This window comes from Ctenopharyngodon idella, chromosome 10 (assembly GCF_019924925.1).
Source record: "Ctenopharyngodon idella isolate HZGC_01 chromosome 10, HZGC01, whole genome shotgun sequence".
Lineage (NCBI taxonomy): Eukaryota > Metazoa > Chordata > Actinopteri > Cypriniformes > Xenocyprididae > Ctenopharyngodon > Ctenopharyngodon idella.
Window position 1 is genome coordinate 42,852,806 of NC_067229.1, and position 24,775 is coordinate 42,877,580.

General features: G+C 37.0%; 1 protein-coding gene across 1 annotated transcript; it reads right to left on the reverse strand.

The window, feature by feature from the left end:
* Positions 1 to 316: 316 nt before the first annotated feature.
* Positions 317 to 23,447, reverse strand: pcp4a (Purkinje cell protein 4a). The gene is made up of 3 exons (XM_051910328.1): positions 23,307 to 23,447; positions 2,608 to 2,656; positions 317 to 1,111 (listed from the first exon to the last, which is right to left on the reverse strand). The coding sequence occupies exons 1-3, from the start codon at positions 23,313 to 23,315 to the stop codon at positions 978 to 980; spliced, it is 192 nt and encodes a 63-aa protein (XP_051766288.1). The 5' UTR covers positions 23,316 to 23,447; the 3' UTR covers positions 317 to 977.
* Positions 23,448 to 24,775: the final 1,328 nt, after the last annotated feature.

Genomic DNA, 24,775 nt, shown 5'->3' on the forward strand with positions numbered 1-24,775 from the left:
GAACAGTCTTAAAGAAAAAAATTGGACAACTAACTTGTAAGACTAGTCTTAGCGGATTATGCAACCGAACCCTGATTAAGTAAATCAAGTTCAACACTGTTAGTATGTCAGAATTATGATTTACCAAAGCATGATTTTTTTCTTATGTGGCAGAAATAGGCTTCCATATGCTCATCAAACTGTATGCAACAAATGTGACAGTACAGCAAGCGTTTGGCGATACACCGCTAATTGTTGGCAAACGTTGCTTGTTACAGTCAGTGTTGAAAGAAACATAGATGGTATATAATATGTTGAAATAATCAGTCAATCAGTCTTTAAAGTCATCCTAATATTTATTCAGTTCACATATGATTATTTCCAACTGTTTGGTGTCAGGAATATTATAATATACTGTTGACAAAACATTGACTTGGTTAAGATGATAATGACACACCACAAACACAATATCAGTTCATCTATGCAGACGGAAAAAAAAAACAACAACAGAGGTGAAAGATTGAATAAGGCTGTTTGAATCTTAATTATTTTAGTTTTAGATGCCGTACAGGATGTTTTCCTTGAGCAACATTCTCAATCATTTGGCATTAAATACCTGTGATTTCTGGTCTTAAACACAGGAAAAACTATCACAGAAGTGCTTAACACTTTAAGATGGATGTTTTCAAACACCTTGATGTTAATGAGACAAGTCAGTTCATATTTATCAAAAAATAACAAAAGTATTTTAAAAGGAAAGAGAAATTTATTGAAAAAATCTATGTACTTGGGGGAACCAAAATATCACATTTTATTCCTGACAGATGATGGCAAAAGGCAAATTGCCTCTTCACCTCTCATCTGCCCCCACCCCCACCCTAACCCAATCATCCCATGACCCCCCATCCGAGAACAGTGCCGTTTATCTGACATGCAACTCCCTGCCCTAATGGTGGCGTTGGGCCCACGGGGGCCAGGGACGCCCTACATGGGCGAGATTATGATTTCACCGTCTGCTTCTTCTTCTGGAACTTTCTGAACTGCGATTGGATGGCGACTGCAGCCTTCTCCGTCTCGGGGGCACCCATGTCGATGTCAATGTCCTCAGCAGGGACTTCCTTCTTGGATGGGTCTGTGGGAACGAAACATTGTGTATTGGACTGATATTGTGCACTGCATTTCTGTTACTGCAGTTCTGCAATCAGGCTTGATTCTACTTTTTATGCTTCATACCTTTGTGCTCTCACTCTTAGAAGAAAAGGTTCTATATAGAAGCTTAAAGAGTTCTGTCAGGTTCTATAGAACCTTTTAGGGTTTCCCATCTTGGAATCACTGAATTTAGTTTGAATTTATTAATTTTGTTTTAATTAATTCTTACTTTAAATTGTATTATTAAACAGCTCATAAACTAGAAAAACACTAGATTTAAAAAATAATAATAATAATAACCTGTTAAACATGAAAGTATTTTGCAATAATTTAAGACATAGTTCTTTAAAACTGAGTCAAGACCCCTAGGGTTCTATTGTCATGTGGTTTTGGGGTTTGTTTCATGTTTATAGTTTCATGTCTTTTATTTGGTAAAGCCAAGATGGCCGCCACGCCTGAGTCATCCGCCAAGATGGCTGCCATGCCTGAGTCATCAGCCAAGATGGCCGCCATGCCTGAGTCATCAGCCAAGATGGTCGCCACACCTGAGTCTTCAACCAAGATGGCCGCCTCACCCGAGTCTTCAACCAAGATGGCCACCAAGCCAGAGCCTTCAGTCAAGACGATTGCCAAGCCGGAGTTTCCAGCCAACATGACTATGACTATTTACCAAATAAAAGACATTAAACTATAAACATGAAACAAACCCCAAAACCATGTGACATCTATATAGAACCTCAATGAACCTTTTTTTTCTATGAGTGCATGAAATGAAAAGATTATTAAAGTACTAGTTCATCAAAAAGCAACATTCTGTCACCATTTACTCTTCACCATGTTGTTCCAAACTCTTATGACTTTCTAAAGTCAAAAATGAGATTTTGTAGCATATTCACTCTGTTCTTTTGCATTTTTAGTAAATAAATTTTCATTCTATTCCTCATACAAAGCTGCAGTGATGTGAATTTTTTTTAAAAAAATAATATTGGTAACACTTTACAATAAGCGTTACAATAACATAAGTTAACATGAATTAATGAAAAGTAATTGTAAAACATTTAATAAACTTAGTGTTAAGTAAGAATAATAAATATTGTAACAAATATATTGCTCATTGTTAGCTAATGCAAGTAATTGAATCTTAACTAATGGAAAAAATGTTAAATAATGGAATGTTTTACCACAATATTTAATTAATAAAAATAAAGTAATTTGGTTTAAAATGGCATGAGGGTGAATTATGACAATTTCATTTTTGTGAGATGTATTGCATTAATTGCACTCTCTATTAAATGATCATATTTCTTTACTAATCTACACTTACCTTCAAACATACAATTATATTGCTTTCTCTACAAATATTATTTCCACTGTGTAAGAGAGAGAAAGAGAAACAAATGCAGACTTGCAAAACAGTCATGATTTTATCCAGATGAGGAAATGCACAATTCAAGTATGGAGTAATGAGCAACACTATACCTTGTCCACCTGAGGGTTTGATGTTTCCAGCTGATCCGGATTCTTGTCTCTGTAAACAAACAAAAATAGAACTGAGATTAATATGTGTGGATACCTTCAGAAACGTCCCTACAAAAAAAGCCCTATATAGCCAAAGAATGATGAGACAGGCATTGAAGATGTCAGTTTTCTGTCTCATTAGCTGATCACAATTTGGTCCTTCACATCCTGAATTAATAAGTCAGTGTGTACAATGAATTTCAAACACTTCAGAAGAGCTTTGATGCTCCGACGCTAAAGCAATCTTCTTCAGTGTGTGTGTGTGTGCACTGCTCGTTTTCTGCTGATGGCATTCTGTATGGATCTAGTTACAGTGGAAAGCGTGTCATTATATGCAGAAGGATTATTCCACACACATACACAACACTGGCACAATTTAATCATATTAGTCTCTCTCTCTTTTCCTCAGTCTCCTTCTACCTCAATCAATCCTCTTGCGTTCAGTTCTATCTTTGTCTTACAGCCTCTGATAAACGTGTAGAATTTGCATAAGAATGTTTGGCAGGGGAAAATCTGTGAGCTCTTCACGTTGCCGGAGTTGCCGAAGCTTCTGATACAAACTGCTCGGTTATTGTTTTGCATTAAGGAGCCGACGCAAACAAGTCATCCTGCTGGATGGTGTAGCGTATAGTTTGTGGCTGTTGTGGGGATGGTGAAGGGCGCTGCTGCATAAATTACAGTCATTTGAAATGTCATACAGCGCAGAGAGTTGAGCGCACAGCTTCAAAACCTTGAGAAATTAAATAGATGCTAAAATGTGAGTCTAAAGTCCCAATCAGGAGGAATGTTCTTCAAAATAACAATCAGATAAGGAATGCAGGCATTCAGAATGATTAACATGATGTGGATAATGGATATTTAATTGTGCATGACAATTACTTTTGCCATAAAGTTCATTTTTAAAAGCACTAATAATTTAATAACACTATTAAATATAATCTTCAGCAAATCATTAGCAATTTTTTCATATGCAGTTATTAAAACAAAGATAATTGTAGTACGTGCTTCATGTTTAATTCAATGTTACTTGCCATTTCTTTGTAACTGTTTGTGAAATGTACTAGCTATTTCTGAGTGAAAATTGTTTCTACACCATTTGTTTTATACTGCAGGTGATCACTGCGCAAAGTGACACAATCACAGCCAATCAGAAAAATGTTGATGTTTAAAATCCCCCTATTATGTTATTTTAAAGGCTACTAATTTTGGTTTAATAGGTTTACATGCATCCAAGGTCAAAAAAATACTTTAATTTTCTCATAATATATATTGCAGCATTAGCTCTCCTGGTGTATAAACGGTTTGATAAAAAAATCTGTCTCTCTAAACTCCGCCTTTCCAAGAGTCTACTCCTCTCTGATTGGTCAGATGACCCAGCCTCTTGTGATTGGTCTACCGCTTACAGCGCGTGTCAGAAACAAAACGGCCATTACCATATTTGAATTTCAGCTCTGGAGGCTTCCTCAGCGCTTGATACACAGTGATGCGAACAATAAAGATGCCATCAGTTTACCGTGTCAATTCGAGCCCATGTTCTCTTCCTTTTGAAGTTCATGCAAAGTGGATTCGCAGCACAGAAAACAGTGTCTTCTCGACATGTTGACAACAGCTACAACTAGGCTGCATTTAACTCCACTTTTAGACATACACTCGAGAACTTCCCTAAGCACTTGGGGGAATCCCTGCCGCCATTCTGAAGTGCGTACAATTTTGTCAAGTGGACGAGGGAAGTTTATTTGAACAGACCCTCAAATCCCCGATTTTGACTGAGGGAGCGGGTCTACTCTATATGTACACTTCAGGCAGATCTATAGACCACAATGCAACATGATTGTGATGTCACAGCAGGTTGCGCTTAATTTACCCCCACCCCACACAACTCTAGTGTATGATATTGGAGTTATTTAACCGCATTTAATGCTTGTGGTTACCTTAAGCTGACTGCTTTTTTTTTACACAGTCATAGTTTATTGTACTGTTATCATTTTCATTTGTGTATTTTTTTATATTTTATATTTAATATTTGTTTATATTTATAAAACAGTTAGTTCCTGTCCTTGATTCTGATTGGTCAATAGCTGTGTTTTATTCACAATAATACACGGCTATGACTGCTTCACCCAACGGTTCTATGTATCACTACACAACACCCTTAAGCAACCACACTTAGCAACGTAAACTGTTTGTTCTCAGTTGATATTGTTCATTGAAGCTTACTGTATTATGTAGAAGAGTATTGTGAGAAAGAGATCGAGTGAGCGAGTTTATTACCTGCATTCAAATTTAGCATTTTCCTTCAGGTCAGTCCTATGTTCATAATAAAAAATCTGTTTAAACGTCTGATGTATTATCTTGTCCTTTTAACAATTAAGGGGTTTTCCCATGACTGACAGCACTAGTCAAAGCATTTGTCAGTTGCGTCTTGTTCCGTGTTCACAACAATTCAGTCTTTTCAATGTAAAAGTCTTCGCTACTGACTGACACACTCATAAAGACAGTCTTTGCCGCCATCTAGTGGCATAATAATGTAACTTCTGTTGCTGTTCACGGTCAGGGAGTATTTTTTCCGGCGGAAGTAAGGCTTTTAGTGAAAGTTTACTTCATGAAAGTTGCATTGATACATATTTTTGGCTTTAATATTTGTATTGTGTGGTAACCGTTTTATAAAAGCAATAAGGTACTCGAGGCGAGTGCTGTATCGTGAATAAGTCACGGCTGAAGGGGTTGCACAACGCTCTTCAGCCGTGACTTATTCATGATACAGCACAGCCTCTCGTACCTTATTGCTTACTTAATTGTTTAACAGCCCAAGCATACATACCGGCCAATAGAATGCTTCGTAAACAAATTTATAAGAAAAAAAAAATCTATAAATAATAACAAAGGGCGGGACAAAGTAAACATTGTTCGTGGGCAGCCAATGAAGACCATAGGCTGGCATTATGCAAATTTGTTAAAAACCTACGTAGGTTTGTGCAAGAAGACTGGAATTACTGATGACCTGATTTTTTTTGAGGCAGTTCAGAATTGCTTCTTTCTTTCTTCATTTATTGTGCACTTTGATCTTTGAAATTTTGCAGACCTTTTACATTCACAAACAGCTATATTACACACTACATGAAAGATAAAATCTGAAAAAAAAAAAAGCATAATAGGAAGGAAGGAATTTGGACCAATGAGCTTTTTTATCACTTTATTGTGGTATACCTGGCTAGGATGTTATATAAAGGCCAAGATGAATTAATGTTTTTCTGGGCTTTTTAAATTTTGCTCCAGCACTTTTCATTTTCAAACATAATTCTAACCTCGCTGTAGGTGCAAACCCACAGTGAGACACCCATCCCGGTTCTTTTTCTGCTTGGAAAGGGGTGAAATGAGGGAAATCTCTTCACTGCAGAGGAACGCGCTCCCGTTTCTAATCCTGTTTATGTGAGGAAACTCTGGAGTGAGGAGCAGAGGGAGACATTCTCCGGCAGCATCAATATCAGCACGGTTACATTCCTCTGTCCTGACAGTCTCAAACCACACAGCCTCAGAGCTAATGCCATTAAACTTGGATTATTGCATTGGGCTCCAGAGAGGCACAAACAAATGCATTAATTGGAGTGAAGTGTCAGTCAGTTGTGTGGCATGTGAAGATGCGAGTATGAGTGTGGTCAAACACGGGTGAGAGAGAGAGATTTTATTCAATTTATTTAGCTAATCAGATGGACATCTCCCTTTAAGGCCAGTCAGTTCACTCGGCGGCTAGCTATTTTCTATGCAGGCAACAATTTACTTAAAATTCCCCTACTATGCTATTTTAAAGGTTCCTAATTTTGTTTTGGAGGTCTCCTGCAATAGGTGTACATGCATCCAAGGTCAAAAAACTTTTATTTTCTCGTAATATACATTGCAGCATCACCTCTTTTCTCACAGTGTCTGAAACGGTTCGATCAAGCATTCAGTTTCTCTAAACCCCTCCTTTCAGAGAGCCTGCTCTGCTCTGATTGGTCAGATGGCCCAGTCTGTTGTGATTGGTCTACCGCTTACAGCGCGTGTCGGAAACAAAACACCCAATACCAAATCTGAATTTCAGCAGCTTCCTTAGCACTTGATACACAGTGATACGAACAATAACAATGGCGTCAATGTTCGCAGGCAGCCAATGAAGACCATAGGTGGACATTATGCAAATTTGTTAAAACCTACATAGGGTTGTGCAGGAAAAAAACTGGAATTAATGACTCGTTTCAGGCAGAATCATTTGGGAGACATTAACTCCATTTGTCATACACTTTGATCTTTGAAAATTTGCAGATCTTTTACATTCACAAACAGCTATATTACCATCTACATGAAAGATAATATCTGAAAAAGCATAATAGGGGCATTTTAAATGATAGAAATTATGTTTCGATCAGTGTTGTTGTATTTACATACTATTATAGTAGGCTATTTATCAATATTTAAATTAGCTTTAAAATGGCTTTTATTTTTACATTTTCAGTTTTCATTTTAGTAATTTTGTTATGTGCTTTCATATTTTTTTAAGTCATTTTGTACTTCAACTTTAATTATTTCAGTTATAGTTGCCATGGCAACATTTTTATTTGTACCTTTCACCTTTATTTCAATTGCAGAAAACCATTTTTAATAGTTTTATTTTTAGTTAAAGGTGCAATGTGTAAAATTTGGGAGGATCTATTGACAGAAATGCAATATAATATACATAACTATGTTTTCAGTGGTACATAAAGACCTTACAAAATGAACCGTTATGTTTTTATTACCTTAGAATGAGCCATTTCTATCTCATACACCGTGGGTCCCCCCTCCATGTCAAGTCGCCATTATGCTCCGGCATGTTTCTACAGCAGCCCTAAACGGAACAAACACTCTACAGAGCACGTTTAGTCACTATGTTGTTGTTCTTCTAAATAGTTTGTGTTTTTAGAGGCAGCTTGCATCGTCACTACGTTGAATATGCACAAAGTAGTAGTAGTAGTTGTAGTAGTAGTAGTCGTCTGGTTTATTAGAAGCAGGGACCGTTCTTTGTTAGAAGTAAGAAGAAACCTCATTGCTTCACACAGGCTACTCTCTGCTCTCTCAGACAACGACATGTCAGTCAGACAGCCACCGTAACTTCTCCAAAAGGGAGAGGTGCGAGGGGTGTGCGCTGTTAGTTGCAGTTCGTAACCTCACCACTAGATGCCGCTAAAATTTACACACTGCACCTTTAACAATAACACTGGTTTCGATATCATATTTTAGCAATAATTCAACAATGGTATCATACATTTTGCTCATTTAGCTCAAATTGAGCTAATGCACAAGCAAGTTCTAAAGGCAATCTTGCTACACAAAATAGTTAAAATAAGATAAACTGCTGATATATTTATAACTAGATACATGAAAAATAATTTTAATGGCATAAATATTTGAAGGTAACTCTTGAATTTTAAGGTTTGTTACCACCACATTTCTAGCCTGTAAATTCTGACTTTCTGAGTTGAACGGAATGCATCTTAACTCCTGCTGTCCAATATTTTGGACCTTAACAGCAAAACATCTAAAATAATTTAGTGTTTCTTTCTCTGATCAAAGGCTTTAACAACAAATGAACAGCTTGAGGAGGACCTCAAATGAACCCTGGATCAAGATGCAATACTGCCAGGCTCACCTCTGCAGTCCTACAATACAAACGACAATTATAGTTATCTGAAAGAAAAGCAGGGACACAAAATCACGTTAATGAGAGAATGACTGCAGGAAATAATTAGTTAATGCATAAACACTGGTTCCATTTGGAAGTGGCGAACAGAGAGGTGAAGTTTTCAGCCTCCTCGTTCTCTCTCTCTCTTGCTTTCCCTCCACCATATGCCTCCCCCATATTGTGTGTTCATTATGAACAATCATGAAAACGATGATTGTAATCATAAACTTCATTAGCTGCAGTGAAGCAAGGATTGGCAATGAAACCCATGTGTACATCACGGGGCAATTAAAATTTTAAGAGAACAGGACGCTTGCTGCTCCTCCGTGGACAAACATGCTCAGAACCAAAGCGGATGAGGAGAACTACGGCATGCATAAACAAAACAAAAACAGAAATATGAATAAATAAATAAATTACTTGGCTTTAAATGTCATTAGTAGCAAATAAATCTTCTGTCTAGAATGACTCGGGTGTTGCAAAGCATCCTGGGCTCGCTGGCTTACGCAAACACACTGCAGAACCAGGCTTTGCAGTGAATTGAACTTGATGCCACAGAGACGCCCTGAGCTCAGCACACCAGTGCCCTTCAGAGCAGCGCTTGGCACTGCCACCACAGCATCCTGCTCCTCACAGTTTGAGCAGCACTGCTGCGACACTAATGAAGAACCTCATTTATATCTACTCGCTCTGACAGCTGGATTCACTAATTAATAGAAATGCGTTTTAAACCCCATTTACAGACGATCATTGAACCGAACGCTGACAGCTTCCTCCTCAAAGGTGATTTATGGACATTCTTGTGATTTCCAAAAAGCTTTTCAGTACAAATCATGCAGCTGATAGTTGTGCCTATAAATGCAAATTAAACACCCCCTACTAAAGATTCACACTAAAAAAAACACCAATTTTTACACCTCTCCCAAATTCCTGCAGTGTTAAACGACTGAGGAATTTAGAAAATAAATAAATAAATACTGTATTCTGTCTTTTTATTCGAAGCCATTTGGAGAGCTATTTTTGATTCATTTGGCAGCTCGAGATCTTGGAAAGGCTTCCATGCTGTTCTCTAACGTCTATTAAGAATTTAAGGGAGAAACACACAACTAGGACACAGACGGCTAAAGAGGGGGAAAAAAACTCGGATCCAATGCGTCATATTTGAAGGCTAACAGATGCTCGACTAAATGTAGGAAGCAGGCTGGAGGATGGGAGCTCAAACGGTGGCTTTGTATTTGAGTGCCTCACCACCAGAAAACACTGCAGGACGTAAATACTGAACTGATGAATGTGTGAAACCACATGCTGATGAAATGATTATTTCACTGCTGGAACGGTTCCCAACTTATTTTTGGCACAGAAACTTCTTCCATAGCATTCGTATTAAATGCAGTCAAAAATATTTAATGAATTGAGTACAGGATTGTTAGCTGCTAATTGCTAATGGTTAAATAAGGATTTTTTGGTGCAGAAACGTCTTGTATTCCATAGTTTTCATATTAAATACAGTCAAATATATTTAATAAATTGAGTACAGGATTGCTAGCCGCTAATTGCTAATGGTTAAATAAGGATTTTTTGGCACAGAAAAGTCTTGTATTCCAAAGCATTCATATTAAATGCAGTCAAATATATTTAATAAATTGAGTACAGGATTGCAAGCCGCTAATTGCTAATGGTTAAATAAGGATTTTTTTGGCACAGAAAAGTCTTGTATTCCAAAGCATTCATATTAAATGCAGTCAAATATACAGTATCTCACAGAAGTGAGTACACCTCTCACATTTTTGTAAATATTTTATTATATCTTTTCATGTGACAACACTGAAGAAATGACGCTTTGCTACAATGTAAAGTAGTGAATGTACAGCTTATATATTAGTGTAAATTTGCTGTCCCCTCAAAATAACTCAACACACAGCCATTAATGTCTAAACCGCTGGCCACAAAATGAGTACACCCCCAAGGGAAAACGTCCAAACTGGGCCCAATTTGCCATTTCCTCCCTCCGGTGTCATGTGACTCGTTAGTGTTACAAGGTCTCAGGTGTGAATCGGGAGCAGGTGTGTTAAATTTGGTGTTATCGCTCTCACTCTCTCATACTGGTCACTGGAAGTTCAACATGGCACCTCATGGCAAAGAACTCTCTAAGGATCTGGAAAAATAATTGTTGCTCTACATAAAGATGGGGCAGGCTATAAGAAGATTGCCAAGACCCTGAAACTGAGCTGCAGCGCGGTGGCCAAGACCATACAGGACAGGTTCCACTCAAAACAGGCCTCGCCATGGTCGACCAAAGAAGTTGAGTGTCATATCCAGAGGTTGTGTTTGGGAAATAGACATATGAGTGCTGTCAGCATTGCTGCAGAGGTTGAAGGAGTGGGGGGTCAGCCTGTCAGTGCCCAGACCATACGCCGCACACTGCATCAAATTGGTCTGCATGGCTGTCGTCCCAGAAGGAAGCCTCTTCTAAAGATGATGCACAAGAAAGCCCGCAGTTTGCTGAAGACCAGCAGACTAAGGACATGGATTACTGGAACCATGTCCTGTGGTCTGATGAGACCAAGATAAACTTATTTGGTTCAGATGGTGTCAAGCGTGTGTGGAGGCAACCAGGTGAGGAGTACAAAGACAAGTGTGTCTTGCCTACAGTCAAGCATGGTCGTAGGAGTGTCATGGTCTGGGGCTGCACGAGTGCTGCCAGCACTGGTGAGCTACAGTTCATTGAGGGAACCATGAATGCCGACATGTACTGTGACATACTGAAGCAGAGCATGATCCCCTCCTTTCGGAGACTGGGCCGCAGGGCAGTATTCCAACATGATAACGACCCCAAACACACCTCCGAAACGACCACTGCCTTGCTAAAGAAAGTCTCCAGACCTAAACCTTATTGAGCATCTGTGGGGCATCCTCAAACAGAAGGTGGAGGAGCGCAAGGTCTCTAACATCCACCAGCTCCGTGATGTCGTCATGGAGGAGTGGAAGAGGACTCCAGTGGCAACCTGTGAAGCTCTGGTGAACTCCATGCCCAAGAGGGTTAAGGCAGTGCTGGAAATAATGGTGGCCACACAAAATATTGACACTTAGGGGTGTACTCACTTTTGTGGCCAGCGGTTTAGACATTAATGGCTGTGTGTTGAGTTATTTTGAAGGGACAGCAAATTTACACTGTTATACAAGCTGTACACTCACTACTTTACATTATAGCAAAGTGTCATTTCTTCAGTGTTGTCACATGAAAAGATATAATAAAATATTTACAAAAATGTGAGGGGTGTACTCACTTCTGTGAGATACTGTATTTAATAAATTGAGTAAAGGATTGCTAGCCGCTAATTTCTAATGGTTAAGTAAGGAGTTTTTGGCACAGAAATGTCTTGTATTAAACGGCTCAAACGGTGGCTTTGTATTTGAGTGCCTCACCACCAGAAAACACTGCAGGACATAAATACTGAACTGATGAATGTGTGAAACCACATGCTGATGAAATGATTATCTCACTGCTGGAACGGTTCCAAACTTATTTTTGGCACAGAAACGTCTTGTATTCCATAGCATTCATATTAAATGCAGTCAAATATATGTAATAAATTGAGTACAGGATTGCTAGTCGCTAATAGCTAATGGTTAAATAAGGATTTTTTGGCACAGAAACTTCTTGTATTTCACCATATTTATAATCAAATGCAGTAAAAAAAAAAGCCAAAAGGAATGCATGTAGGATTGTTAAATGTAGTTGTTAATGGCTAACTGCTAATTAGATAGGAGTCCTCTAAAAATCTATATAATAATGATACAATTTGATCAATTTATTGGTCCTCAAGTGAACATAAATACAACAGTTGAACATCATACATCTGATATATTCCTTTTGGATAATTTAATTAGATGCCCATATATCACTTTTAAAGGCACTTTATTGACTATCTAAAAGGTCAGTTACTCTTGTGCTGGATCAAATTTGCATATAGATATGAATGCATATATCTGGGTGTTTCACTCTGGTGTCGTCTGAGCGCTATTTATGACTCAACTAAAATAATATGCTGCACAATGCAGAAGAGTTTGTGTGATTTACAATATTATCTCTAGGAATCTCACTAGCGCTGAGGTAACACACTGTTCAAGAAAGCCTAATGAATAAACATTACGATGGGGAAAAGAGAATGAGAACAAGAAATCAGGGAGAAAACACTGGGAAAGACAGGTGAATTGCTAATCACACTTGAGGAAACGAGTATAAATGATTGACAGCTGCTTTTATTGGCCATCTTGTTACATGTACATCCTGTTTCATAGGCTTACTTCCTTTTCCACCGTACAAGAATTTTGTGATAATGGAATCTATTTTTCCTGCTGAGATAATCCAAGCAAGACTAATGACGGCGAGTGCATGGACTCCTCATCAAATATTTAGCGACATTAGCGGTGGCAGCAGCCTCTACCTCCAGGCGCCTCCCACCACGCGCCTCCCTTTCCCCGCATAAGAGGTGGAAACACTGCAGGGGTATTTCCTTCTGCCCCAGCACGTGAAACGTCAATCCCCCCCCCCCCCCTCCACCCACCCACCCCCGGCCACCCTTCACACAGCAGACTGCACAGATTCTTGCACCCTGAAGAAACAGTTTGAAAAATATAAAGTACACTACAATCGCCTTATCAGCCATCTTATGAGAGACTTGAAATCATAGCACACCAGCGGGTACAAGTGTACATCAATATCATACTTTACAGGAAGTGGACATGGAAATTTATGGAACAGTCCCTGTGTGCCACATCAGTACTACACAAAATGTTTTTCAACTTAATTATTTAGATGAACTGAACTATTGCTATGCCATTAACTAACATGAACATGGGTTACATAACAGTTCATAAAAATGTAAGTAGATAAATATTAACATTGCAGCAGCCATTTATCACTAAATATTTGGGTTTCAGGTATGCAGAATGTTTTATTTTCAATACTATTTTAAATACTTTATATATAATTTGGACATTTATATAAAAATATTTAATAATTTATAATATTTAATTAATTATTATGTAATTTATAATATATAACATATATTATAAAAAATAATATATATAGCTAGAATAAACAGAACATATTATAAATATGTTTATTTGTAAGCAAATTCATTATATATCTTATTATAAATTAATGAATAATGACATAAATTAATTAAATATTATAAATTATAAAATATAATCATAATATTCAATTAATTAATTTATTTGTAATTTTAAATTGATTTAATCCATTAATATTGATAATATTATTATACTTTTTAAATATAATTATACAAATTATAATATATTATTATATATATTACAAATTACAAATAAACATATTTATAATATATTCTCTTTATTATTTTTTTATATAGAATAGAGTTAAAAAAATATATATTTATATAGTGTTCACCTAGCTTTAGGGCCCGTTATATGATAGGCTGTATAAATATTATAAAACAATGTTATAAATATTATTAAAACAATTATTAAATTATTAATTACAATTATAACAATTGTTAAAACAATTATATTTATATATTTGTTTTTATATTTGTTTATATATTTGTTTTATATTTTCTATATTTATATTTCATATATATATAGAAAATTATGAAACTGTATTAATGAAACTGCTTATAAATAAACTATATGTTAATTATATTTGGATAATTATATACAATATATTTTCATACAATTATATTAAAATATATAAAAATGATCAATATTTTAAAAAGTATACTTTCTCATCCCGGTAACCAAATTCTGTCAACTTCTGTCAACCTCTATCCCCTGCTTAGTGTGCAGGAAGCAGTGAACACTGTGTAGGGACTGGAACGCAGCTATAGATTTGAGCCAGACACTAGAAGTGTGGGGTAAAATCTTCGTCATGGACTCTTTAATGGTCTATTTTCTCTCTATCCACATCTAATCCTCTTCTTGCACTAATATGCCTTCTTTCATTCATCCCTTTTTCTATCCTGTTCAGTGACATTTCCCTTTTTCGAGCGGCTGCAGGGATTACCGCTCAACCGGTGAGGTTGGGCAGAGAGCAGGAGTCGGACTCTCTCTGGCAGTTTAGAGGGATTACCGCGGATCCGAGCGGAATCTGTGTGTGTTGTCAGAATGATTATGGTTTGAGGGGATGGTGAATCACAAACATGAGTGTGATAAACAGCAGACACATTACAGTGGACATAATTCATCACAGCGCGGATGCAGGTGATGCTTCAGACATAATGCGGGCGTAGAGATAGAGGGACCATTTCAAGAGCTTCAAAGCGGAACGGATCACATCTGATGCTGTACAATTTGACATGATGGGAGATATTTATACAGCCTATCATATAACGGGCCCTAAAGCCAGGTGCACACTATAGATTTTTTGTTTTGCAATGACTGATTAATTGCTTTCATGATAAATCATATCTTTTGTTGAGTATAAAACTAGACAACCTGGAGTACGGAAGATTGTAAGGCCTCTAAATTATCAACAGGATGAAAACTTTGCTGAAAAGCAAGTACTGTAAAAAGCCAGTGTAATTCTAAAAACATCTCCCTTCAGGTCATTGTACACTTTGACTTAAAGCTAAGCATTTAAATATCTTAGAAATAATACTGGGAGATACAGAGTGTCAACTGATATTTGTATACATTTTATGTAATAGTCTGCTACACTGTTATAAAGAGCTGACTGATTTACATTACAATCAGAAGCTATTTTTGGCCATTTAATATTGGCAACTGCACCAAATTGCATATTTTTTGCTCAGTTTGGGCCTCTGAACTCCTATATCATACTATAGAAATTATAAAGGCTGATGTATCAAATATGATACTCAAGAAAAAACAAACATGTTTATATATATATATATATATATATATATATATATATATATATATATATATATATATATATATAGTACTGTGCAAAAGTCTTAGGCACGTCAGTATTTTCACCCCCAAAAAAGGGTTTTAAGCCAGTTATTTATATCTTTTGCTGTCGTGTATGAGTAGGAAATATCAGTTCACATTTCCAAACATTCATTTTGCCATTAATTGTAATAATCCAGTAAGATTTTTGAATGCTCAATAATTCTGACAACAGCTGGTGCTCCACACTGAGATCTGATCTCACCATCATCGAATCCGTCTGTGATTACATGAAGAAACAGATGAAACTGAGACAAACTAAATCCAGAAGAACTGTGGCCATGTTTCCAAGTCGCTTGAAGAAACCTTCCTGAAAAACTACCTGAAAAACGATGCGCAAGTGTACCTGGACAAAAGCTATTTTAAACGCAAAGGGTGGTCACACCAAATATTGATTTGATTTAGTTAATAGAAGTTAATTGATAAATAAAATCTATTTATTAAAGTATTTTTGAAAGCATCCTCACTTTACAGCCTTTTTACACAAATGCCTAAAACTCTTCACAGTACTGTATCTTTGCAGGTTGGTTTCTTCAAGCGTCTTGGAGACACTGCCACAGTTCTTCTGGATTTAGTTTGTCTCAGTTTCATCTGTGTCTTTATGTAATCACAGACAGATTCGATGATGGTGAGATCAGATCTCATTGTGGAGCACCGGCTGTTGTCAGACTCCTTGTGTATTCAAAAATCTCACTGGATTATTACAATTAATGACAAAATGAATGTTTGGAAATGTAAACTGATGTTTCCTACTGACACACTACAGCAAAAGATATAAATAACTGGCTTAAAACCATTTTGGGGGGTTGAAAATATTGACGTGCCTAAGACTTTTGCACAATACTGTGTATGTATATATAAAAAAAAAATATATATATATATATACTGTAAACCCAATGGGCAAAACTCAAAAAATGTAAGGTAATCAAATTTTTTAAGTCAAGAAATTCAAAGTTTAAGTAAGCAGAACTAGCAGATATCAATTTTGTACTCATACATTTTAATTGATCTTGACATATTTGAGTAAGTTAATGCATACATTTAACTTTAAAATAATCATGTAATCTTAACTTATATTTTTAATAGTGGAAATTTAGCTACTAGCTAATTCAGCAAATGCTAATTGGTAACACAGTGGGTGCTTCTCAATATCTCTCCTTGTTTCCTCGCTCCTCCATCCTCCATCCTATGACCCGGAAACCGATCAAACTCAGCCATCTTGAAGGACATCTCAATTCTCTAACTGCACCCCGAGGAGGCGAGGAATGAGGTGTATCCTACACAGGTGTATCCTTTGCAGAAGTCTTTCTCGTCGAAAAACCTGACGCACGTATAAATTCTCCTCCCCCTTCATATCTGTCACAATAATTTAAATATATGCTTTACTTTTGCAGTTTAAATAAACTTTACATCTCACATATTTCAACGGGGCATCTTGCTTTATTAATATTTATTTTTTAAAATAACCAAACTTTAACAACATATGGGTAGATCCCTCAAATGCAGCTGATGACGCTTTAAAGTGACGCTAAAGAGTTTTCACTTGATTCAATTCCTCCGTCCTCCCGTCTTTTCCTTGTGTCCTTCCCTCGCATCCTGAAGGGGTGGTGCTAAGATGCGAGGAAAGGAAGCGAGGAGAGGAAACGAGGATGCACAAATAAGAACTGAGAAGCACCCAATGCTTTGATAACATTACCATAGTATAGCAATTGCTGAAAGAGAATGTCAATATAGAACATTTATCATAGACCTGTTCTCAAACTAAGCTCATGCACCATTTGTCACCATGATGCCCCCCCCCCCCCCAAAAAAAACAAACAAAAAAAAACATAACAGAAACTCTACTAAAGTGGGATAGCAAAGCATTAAACACTAAATCCCCCACTTAACATTAATCTTTCACAAAAAAAAAAAAAAAAAAACATTATATAACACTTAATTTTAGCATTTATTCTCCCTTTCGAGTGTCATAGCAAGGCATGCTGGGAAACAGAAAGGTAAATTTAAGTTTGTCTAAATTAAAACAAACAAGTTCATAAAACTTAAAACAATAAAACAATTCAGATTACTTAAAATCTGTCAGTTTTGTGAACTCAAAAGAAAAAGAAAGTTCTAAATAATCATATCATATATTCTGACTATTATTTCATATGCCAGGTTTTACAGGATTAATATCTCATGCAATTTTGCTTCTCAAGAAAATTTATTTTCAAAGATGTTTAAATATGTTTTTTTTTTAACACAGATTTCAGTCATTAGCTTCATCGTTTAGAAGCAAAAGGCGGTGTCAACTGGTAAATGTTACAGCCCCTCTGGTGATTGAGTTGTTTTGTGGGCGGTTGGCTTAAGAACTAGTCAATTTGTCTTCTGGTGTCAGCAACTACATCAAATTTGCATGTGACCGTCTGTCTCAGAAATGCTGTATGGTCATATTTGTCCATCAGTGTTCCCCAAGGGTGGATGTAATTCACTTATAGACACCTTTAATCGGCAGATTGGGGGATCAAAAAGGTGAGACGGACACAGTCAGCCAACCATCCTTTCTTTTGCTGCTATTTCAACGCTGCCGCTTTCCATGAATCAATATCAAACCCTTCAGACTCCAAGCCTCTTCTGAGGCACAAATCCCTTTCTGCCGATAATGGCTCCAGGTTCTGACAGGCGGTTCAATACTGTGTACACATTGCTGATACATCAGGGAAACCAGTGCAGTGCTGAGTTGCAGGAGACTTCAGCAGGAGAGTTTGCTGTTGAGTCTGCTCAGGGCAACTGACCAAGGAAATAAACCGTAAATCTGCTCCCGTGCAATGCGGGATTCGAGATCTAGTGCCGCGCCGTCAGATGTTTAATGCGGCGAGAGGAAGATGAAGACATAAACAAGCAGAATGAAAAGAACTCTGTGCCCTGGACCGCAATGTGCAGCACGTTTGGGGGGCCGTTGTTTATGCGTGTGCAGTCTGGTTCCCCCATGCGCACAGTCGAGCGCGCATTTCCTCTTTATCCGCGTGGAAGATGCAGAAGCGCTGGGCCGTAATGTATAAAAATCAATTGTCAGGCCTGATTACATCCAGTGTTTGCACCTCGAGGGCCTTAAGTTGCTTTTGATCTCCATCAAGTTCATAGCTGTGTTCACCACAGCACATGGAGCTGCTCAGTTCAAATGTAGCTCCAAATAGATCAAGCACATTGTTTTACAAGGGTAACCAAATATTGTATATGGTAACCCTCAATCTGCAAAGCTTTGCAGTATTATTTTGATCCTCGCAGCAACCGTACCGCTAATGCTATAGCAGAAAATGCAAATGATGTGATTGTACTATCAAAATCACCTTTCGCTCCCAAGAATGAGCACCAATTTACTCTTTTGCCATCAACGACAGACTGCAGATATTAGCAACATGGCCGTCATTGGCACAAAGGCTCGATTGAGTCAAAATGAGAATATCAGAACAACCATTTGATGCTGTAAATTGAGCGCAAAGTCTTAGTAAAGACTCTAGTGCATAGACTGGTATAAAAAATGTTTATTGGTTAGCAAAACACCAATTTATAAAAATGTTTGTAAATATGTTTTGCATATATATATATATATAACGGCACAAGCTGATTGGTTTCTGTAGCTTGCTGCTCAACATTTAAATAGTTGGCCAGTGTTTGCTGGAGCAGTTTGTAGCGCACTTTCAAAGTCATTATGACATGCTTACAAAATCTCAAGATTATTTTTTTTTAAGTTTTGTTATTTATCAAATGTATCTTTTATTTTAATTTTTGTGCATATATAGATACTGCTTATAAAAAAACATTTTTTAAATCTTTAAATGGGTCAATGATGTGACGGGTCATTTTTTTGTCCGAAGGCCTTAATAATAATAAAAAAACAAAGATAAGACATCCAAAGTATGTAAGGTAGTACAATTAGATAACTTTTATTGAATCCAAATGGTTTTAATTATATTTTGCTACATATAAAGCTATTTTAAAGATTTTGAAGTGTCAAAAGGTCATTCGGTTTAACCGTCCAAAGGCCAATACAGCCACTTCATTTGTGATTAAAATATCTTAAAATGTAATAAATGTATATGTTTTTTATTCTGGCATGATTTTATAGCATCATATATTAACATAGTGCAACATGGTATTAAAATTATGTGAAGAAGTCGTTGCTTTGTTATGAGAAAAAATGTCCGGAAAAATGAATTTCATTGATGTCATTCGGAGTAACCAACATAAAGGGACCATTTTGGATCAAGCAATGCGGTCAATATCATGTGACAGGATGGGACATCATTCAGACACCCGCAAAGGACCACATGAATGTGAAGCAAAGTAACGAACTCTCTCTTAACTATTTGAAAAATTCATCTTTTCATTTGCTCATACGCATCTCCTGAAACATCAGGTCCTTCGGTACAACCGCTATAAAACATGGAAAATGTTATATTTTAAAAACTTTTACTAAATATAAAATGTTTGATTGTCCTTTTGCTAGCTAGCTAGCAAGCTAATTAGCTAGCTATCTAGATATCAGCCTGTTAGCATTGTTTGAAAATGTCACCATTTGGTGACAAATTTTGACAAAAGCAGTGTTAATTGATTATAAAAAAACACATAATCTCATTGTTAACAGTTAATAAAACTTCAAAATTAATTATATCTCCATTATGTTTTTTTACACTTTTAAAAACCTTATTTGTCAATGACCTAAATACAATAACCTTTAGATATGCTGAGATATATTGTTTTAAAGTAAACATTTTAACCACATCGTAATGACTATACACGTGCATATACAGGAGATGAGTGCACAGCTGAAAAACGCTACTCATTTAGCCTGAAAATAAGAAAACTACATTTCCCATGATTCTCAGTAGCAGATTCCTCTTTATCATTAAAAATTCTTTGTCTTTGTAAGGTGAAACAACAGAAAAAAATATGATACTGCTCAAAAATCACTTGAGTGCACTCCACACTGCAATTACGACTTCCAGACTCGTATGCAAGAACTTTCCAAGAGCACTTGAAGCCGGCCTTTATTCCAGATGTCAGAAGACGACCCCTATTATGGTCCAGATACAAATCCATCCTGTGTTACATAATCCTACACAGCAACAAAAGTCATCTACAAATCCGCTTAATATCTCTGTGTGGACAGCGTTTCAATCTCTGGTCTGCCCTCCAAATCTGGACCTTTTGGATTTATTTCCATGGTCTCATTCTGTAGCTTTGTAATGTACAGATTTGCTAAAAAAATAAACTGCAGTAGCTTTTCTGGGAATAATGGAAAGGCAGGAAAAGAAAAAGTGAATTCTCCACTCACAAATGTCGGAAAAAAGACCAATCAATCCATACTGCCGTCAGTTGAGGTCACCACTGATTGTGCCTAATCCTGATCTTTTTGTCTAAACTCATCACTCTGTGCTGTGTATTTTAGGGCATATGTATTAAATCCCTGTTTAAACAGAATGACTCAGATACCTAATCAGGTAAATGTGTCAGAGAGTCTGTTTCAGGCACAAGAGATTACACTCCAAAACATATCAAATCCTAATGCAGATGCTCCCCCTCTAATTCAGACATATTCTTGCAAACAGGGCAGCTATTCTGTTTTGCAATCTAATTATTATGTTTTTTACACACTCTTGTGTAATTTAAAATCTGTATTACTTTGTTTTCACCTTGAAACTGGGAATATCAAACCCCAAAATGAGACAATAAATATATTATAAAAGTGGTTTGTGTGATTCGTACAACTGAAATTCAAGCTGCTTTTTACTGAAAATCTTACAATCCAATGGTAAACAATTCAATGTGGTTTGATGTACCAAAAAATAAAACATAATTTCAAAATTTAAATGTATGCAAACATGATATATATATATATATATATATATATATATACATACATATATATATTATACAATATTATAAGCCTATTATGGACACATTATTATAAGGAAAGTGGCCAGGATATGATTTTTTTAAATAAATAAATAAGTAAATAAAAATCGAATTGTACAGGCTCGGAAAATCAAGGAGGTAAATAATTACAGAATTGTAATTTTCAGGTGAACTATTCCTTTAAGATAGCATTCTGTTTCCCTTGTTCCCACCCACATTCTGGAATTCCTGCAGTCTTCCTGTGCATGTAAATACTTCAGCCAGCCTAAAAGCTAAATTAGTAAAAGACCATGAAAATCTTTCCATAGGCTCTTCAGTAAGAAAGTACTGCTGGAAGTGGTCAAGGGAAGACCTTAAATAATTCAGGACTGCTGTATGAAGTCCATATTCCACAAGCACCTGCATGGAGGAGTTCCCAGCTTGTATTGCCCTATCCAGCATTTCTGGATTCCATGTGCTCCCTCTATTAATTTAACTGACAAATATGCTTGAATGGGCCAACAGATTGATTTGAAGATGCACTGTGCACCACAAGCCTGCTTAAGCTCTTTTGACAAATATACGTTAAGGCATGTTTTTAAAAAAGACCAGAATAATAATTTATATAACATTCCCTGATCCTGCCGTGCGGGAAGCGGCTCCTCATCGGTTATTGCTGCTGCATTGGGTCGGCGCGCACTATACGCACGCACGCGCTCAGTATCAAAGACAAGACGCGCGCGCTTCGGGCATTTCATGTGCGCGCAAGGCAGTAGTGGTAAGTCCGAATCATTTTTGCGAATCGGTTATTTCTAATTCGAACACTCAAAGAAAAACCGAAACAGCTACAATTTGCGTCATCACGTGGTCCCTAACACTCAGGCGTGGTATTATATTAAAAAACAAGAAAGCATTTAGGACCTAAATAGCCTAAAGTAGTAGCCTATAATTTTTTTATCTATATCATGTTAGACGTTGTAATAAAATGTTTTTACTCTGTTCATAACACTGTCATAGGCTCATCTATTTTTATTTAACATTACGCTGCTTTTTTGTCTCATCGGTTCAATGAGTCGTTGAGTTCCGTGAATCACGGATCTATGCGAATTGGCTATAAAATGTCAGACGACTTTCTTTTGTCAATGGCGATACCTAATTACGGGGGGATATGTTAATTATGGGGATAATAAGTCCAAAAGAGTTAGAGAATTGTTAACCCGGATCCTTACGAGTAGGACATGTCCACAAGAAACGGTTCTCGGTTCAACGAATCAGTGTTGATTGTTGATTCGAGAAGGATTCAGGTCGTTTTGTGAACGAATCTTTTTTTAGAACTGTGCTGTAAACTAATTCAATTTATTAAAAAAGACCCGAACGAATTGGCATACTAGCTATATGTGACTGCGTGTTTAGTTTTAGACTCAAATTAGTTTTTAATTCAGCTCTTCAAAGATAATTCCTGAAAACATGTGCCCAAAAACGAGTCCAGTCAGGTATAGGCGAAAAATGTGTAAAAATGTTAAACAATTCGAGGTGGCTCCACTGTTAGTAAAAACTGCAAGAATTCAATTTTTCACCAAACTGCAAAACCTAGGCTATTTATATATTTTATGCAAACGTTATCGACTTGATTTATGGACTTGGCATTTGGTGCATCAAAATACTAAATTCGAATTAAAAATCACGAGAGCAAATTAGTAGCTTATCATCCCTAAACCATCTCCGTGTCATTCCAGGTTATGGTTGAGTCTTAACTGACAGCTGTCATTTGTTGCATCATTAATCATCGCGTGGATAATGCTGATTCGACAATCTGCCAGCGCGCGCAGATGCAACAAAACCATATTCACAATCCGTCGCGCTCTTCTAAGCTATACTAAGCATATTGTTTTGATGAATGGATGGTATTTCAGTTTTTAAAACGATTTTGTTGTTGTAGTAAAGAAAAAGAAAAAAATGAGCTCAAACTCAGCAAACGGGGAAATATCTGACTGCAATCAAAGCAAGTTCAAGGCATTGTCTTAATGTCAGTTCTCCCCAACACTGAAAGAGAATTTCCTCCTAGGGAAACCCCGTTAGCTTATTACAGTAGAGTGATGCATCGTGCATAGAGGGTTATAGTATGAGGAAAGCTCACCTCACTCATGCTGGATGATAAGTGTGATGATGAAGGGTGGATTCGGCAGAAGAGCAGCAGTGATGCAGTCCTTCAGTCCGCGCGCTGCGTGGGTTTGTGCGCCTGCTGGAGTTTTATACTTGGAGCTCCAACTCCCTTTCATGTCATCACGTTTGCACTAAACCAATGGAAAGCTGCCGGTTTCAACGCTTCTGATGTCACCACTTTAATCTCCCGAATAATCACTGAAGCGCACCATTGCAGCCTTTAGGATTCCTATAGAAATAGGAATATATAATAATCAACATATTTTGATGCATAGGAATACACTTGCGACCACGTGTGTACAGTACATGTTTCAATGCATTAAACGCATTGGTTATACTATATAGCTATTTCAACATATTTAGCATCTAGATATTTGAATGCACTAAAAGTGCTTGTGCACAGCCTTCATTGCATCTTGAAGAGCTATAAAGGAATATAGCCTGTATATAACATAAAAAGATGTGTTTGATGCATAGGTTTTGCCTTGTGAGGAACAAAGCATAATAAAACCTGAAATCTTTGAGGGGAGCAGGCAGTCTCCACAAGGTAAAACAGCTTAATGCACATTGTTTTAGTAAATAATGTCTTAATGAAAATGCAAAAAGGTTTATGTAAATAATTTTAATAATTTAGAAACAACCAAGCGAGTGTGATGTTTTCATTTTGCATTACAGTTTGAAATGAGATGGTTTTAAGGTATTCCCTCCACAATCTGACAGCAAATGTGCTTTGTGCACCTTGGTGCAGACACGGCATCTCCCTCGTCGTAGAGAGTCAGCATGCAGCCCTCAACTCACATTCAGATGAACACCAGTGCAAAAGCTTCACTGCAGCAGTGGATCTTGGCATAAATGAAGTTTGGATCAATGTAAGACTAATTTAAGACTGAAGCAGAACGATGCCTCATCAGCAAAAGACCTTGTGACTGCCCAGATGAGGACCACGGCCGTTAAAGGGGACCTATTATGCCCCTTTTCACAAGATGTAATATAAGTCTCTGGTGTCCCCAGAATATGTCTGTGAAGTTTCAGCTCAAAATACCCCACAGATCATTTATTATAGCTTGTCAAATTTGCCCCCATTTGGGTGTGAGCAAAAACAGGCTGTTTTTGTTTACCTTTAAATGCAAATTAGCTGCTTTCCAAAAGAGGGCTGAGCTTTAACAGCTCTCACTTTGGTTGCTCAACAACAACAAAGCTGGACAATCTCACGCAGCCAAAATGACAATAGTCAGTAACGGTGTTCAGCCTTACATTGTTCAAAGGGAGTCGGACACTGATGGAGAGACTCAGGAAGAAGTTACAACTTTTAGAATGTAACTGGACCTTTCTGAATGGTTAGTGGATACATTTATGTAGTTGCTGTGGAGTTGATTCAACTCATCAACTAGCATGTGCCGTCATGTTAATCTTTTGTGCAAAACCAGCATTAAATTGACCCTC

What these genes read in the sequence shown, in the direction of transcription:
- pcp4a (XM_051910328.1), bottom strand. An exon ending in CAAACCCTCAGGTGGACAAG is followed by an intron (nt 1,112 to 2,607) that starts GTATAGTGTTGC and finishes TCGTTCCCACAG; the next exon opens with ACCCATCCAAGAAGGAAGTC.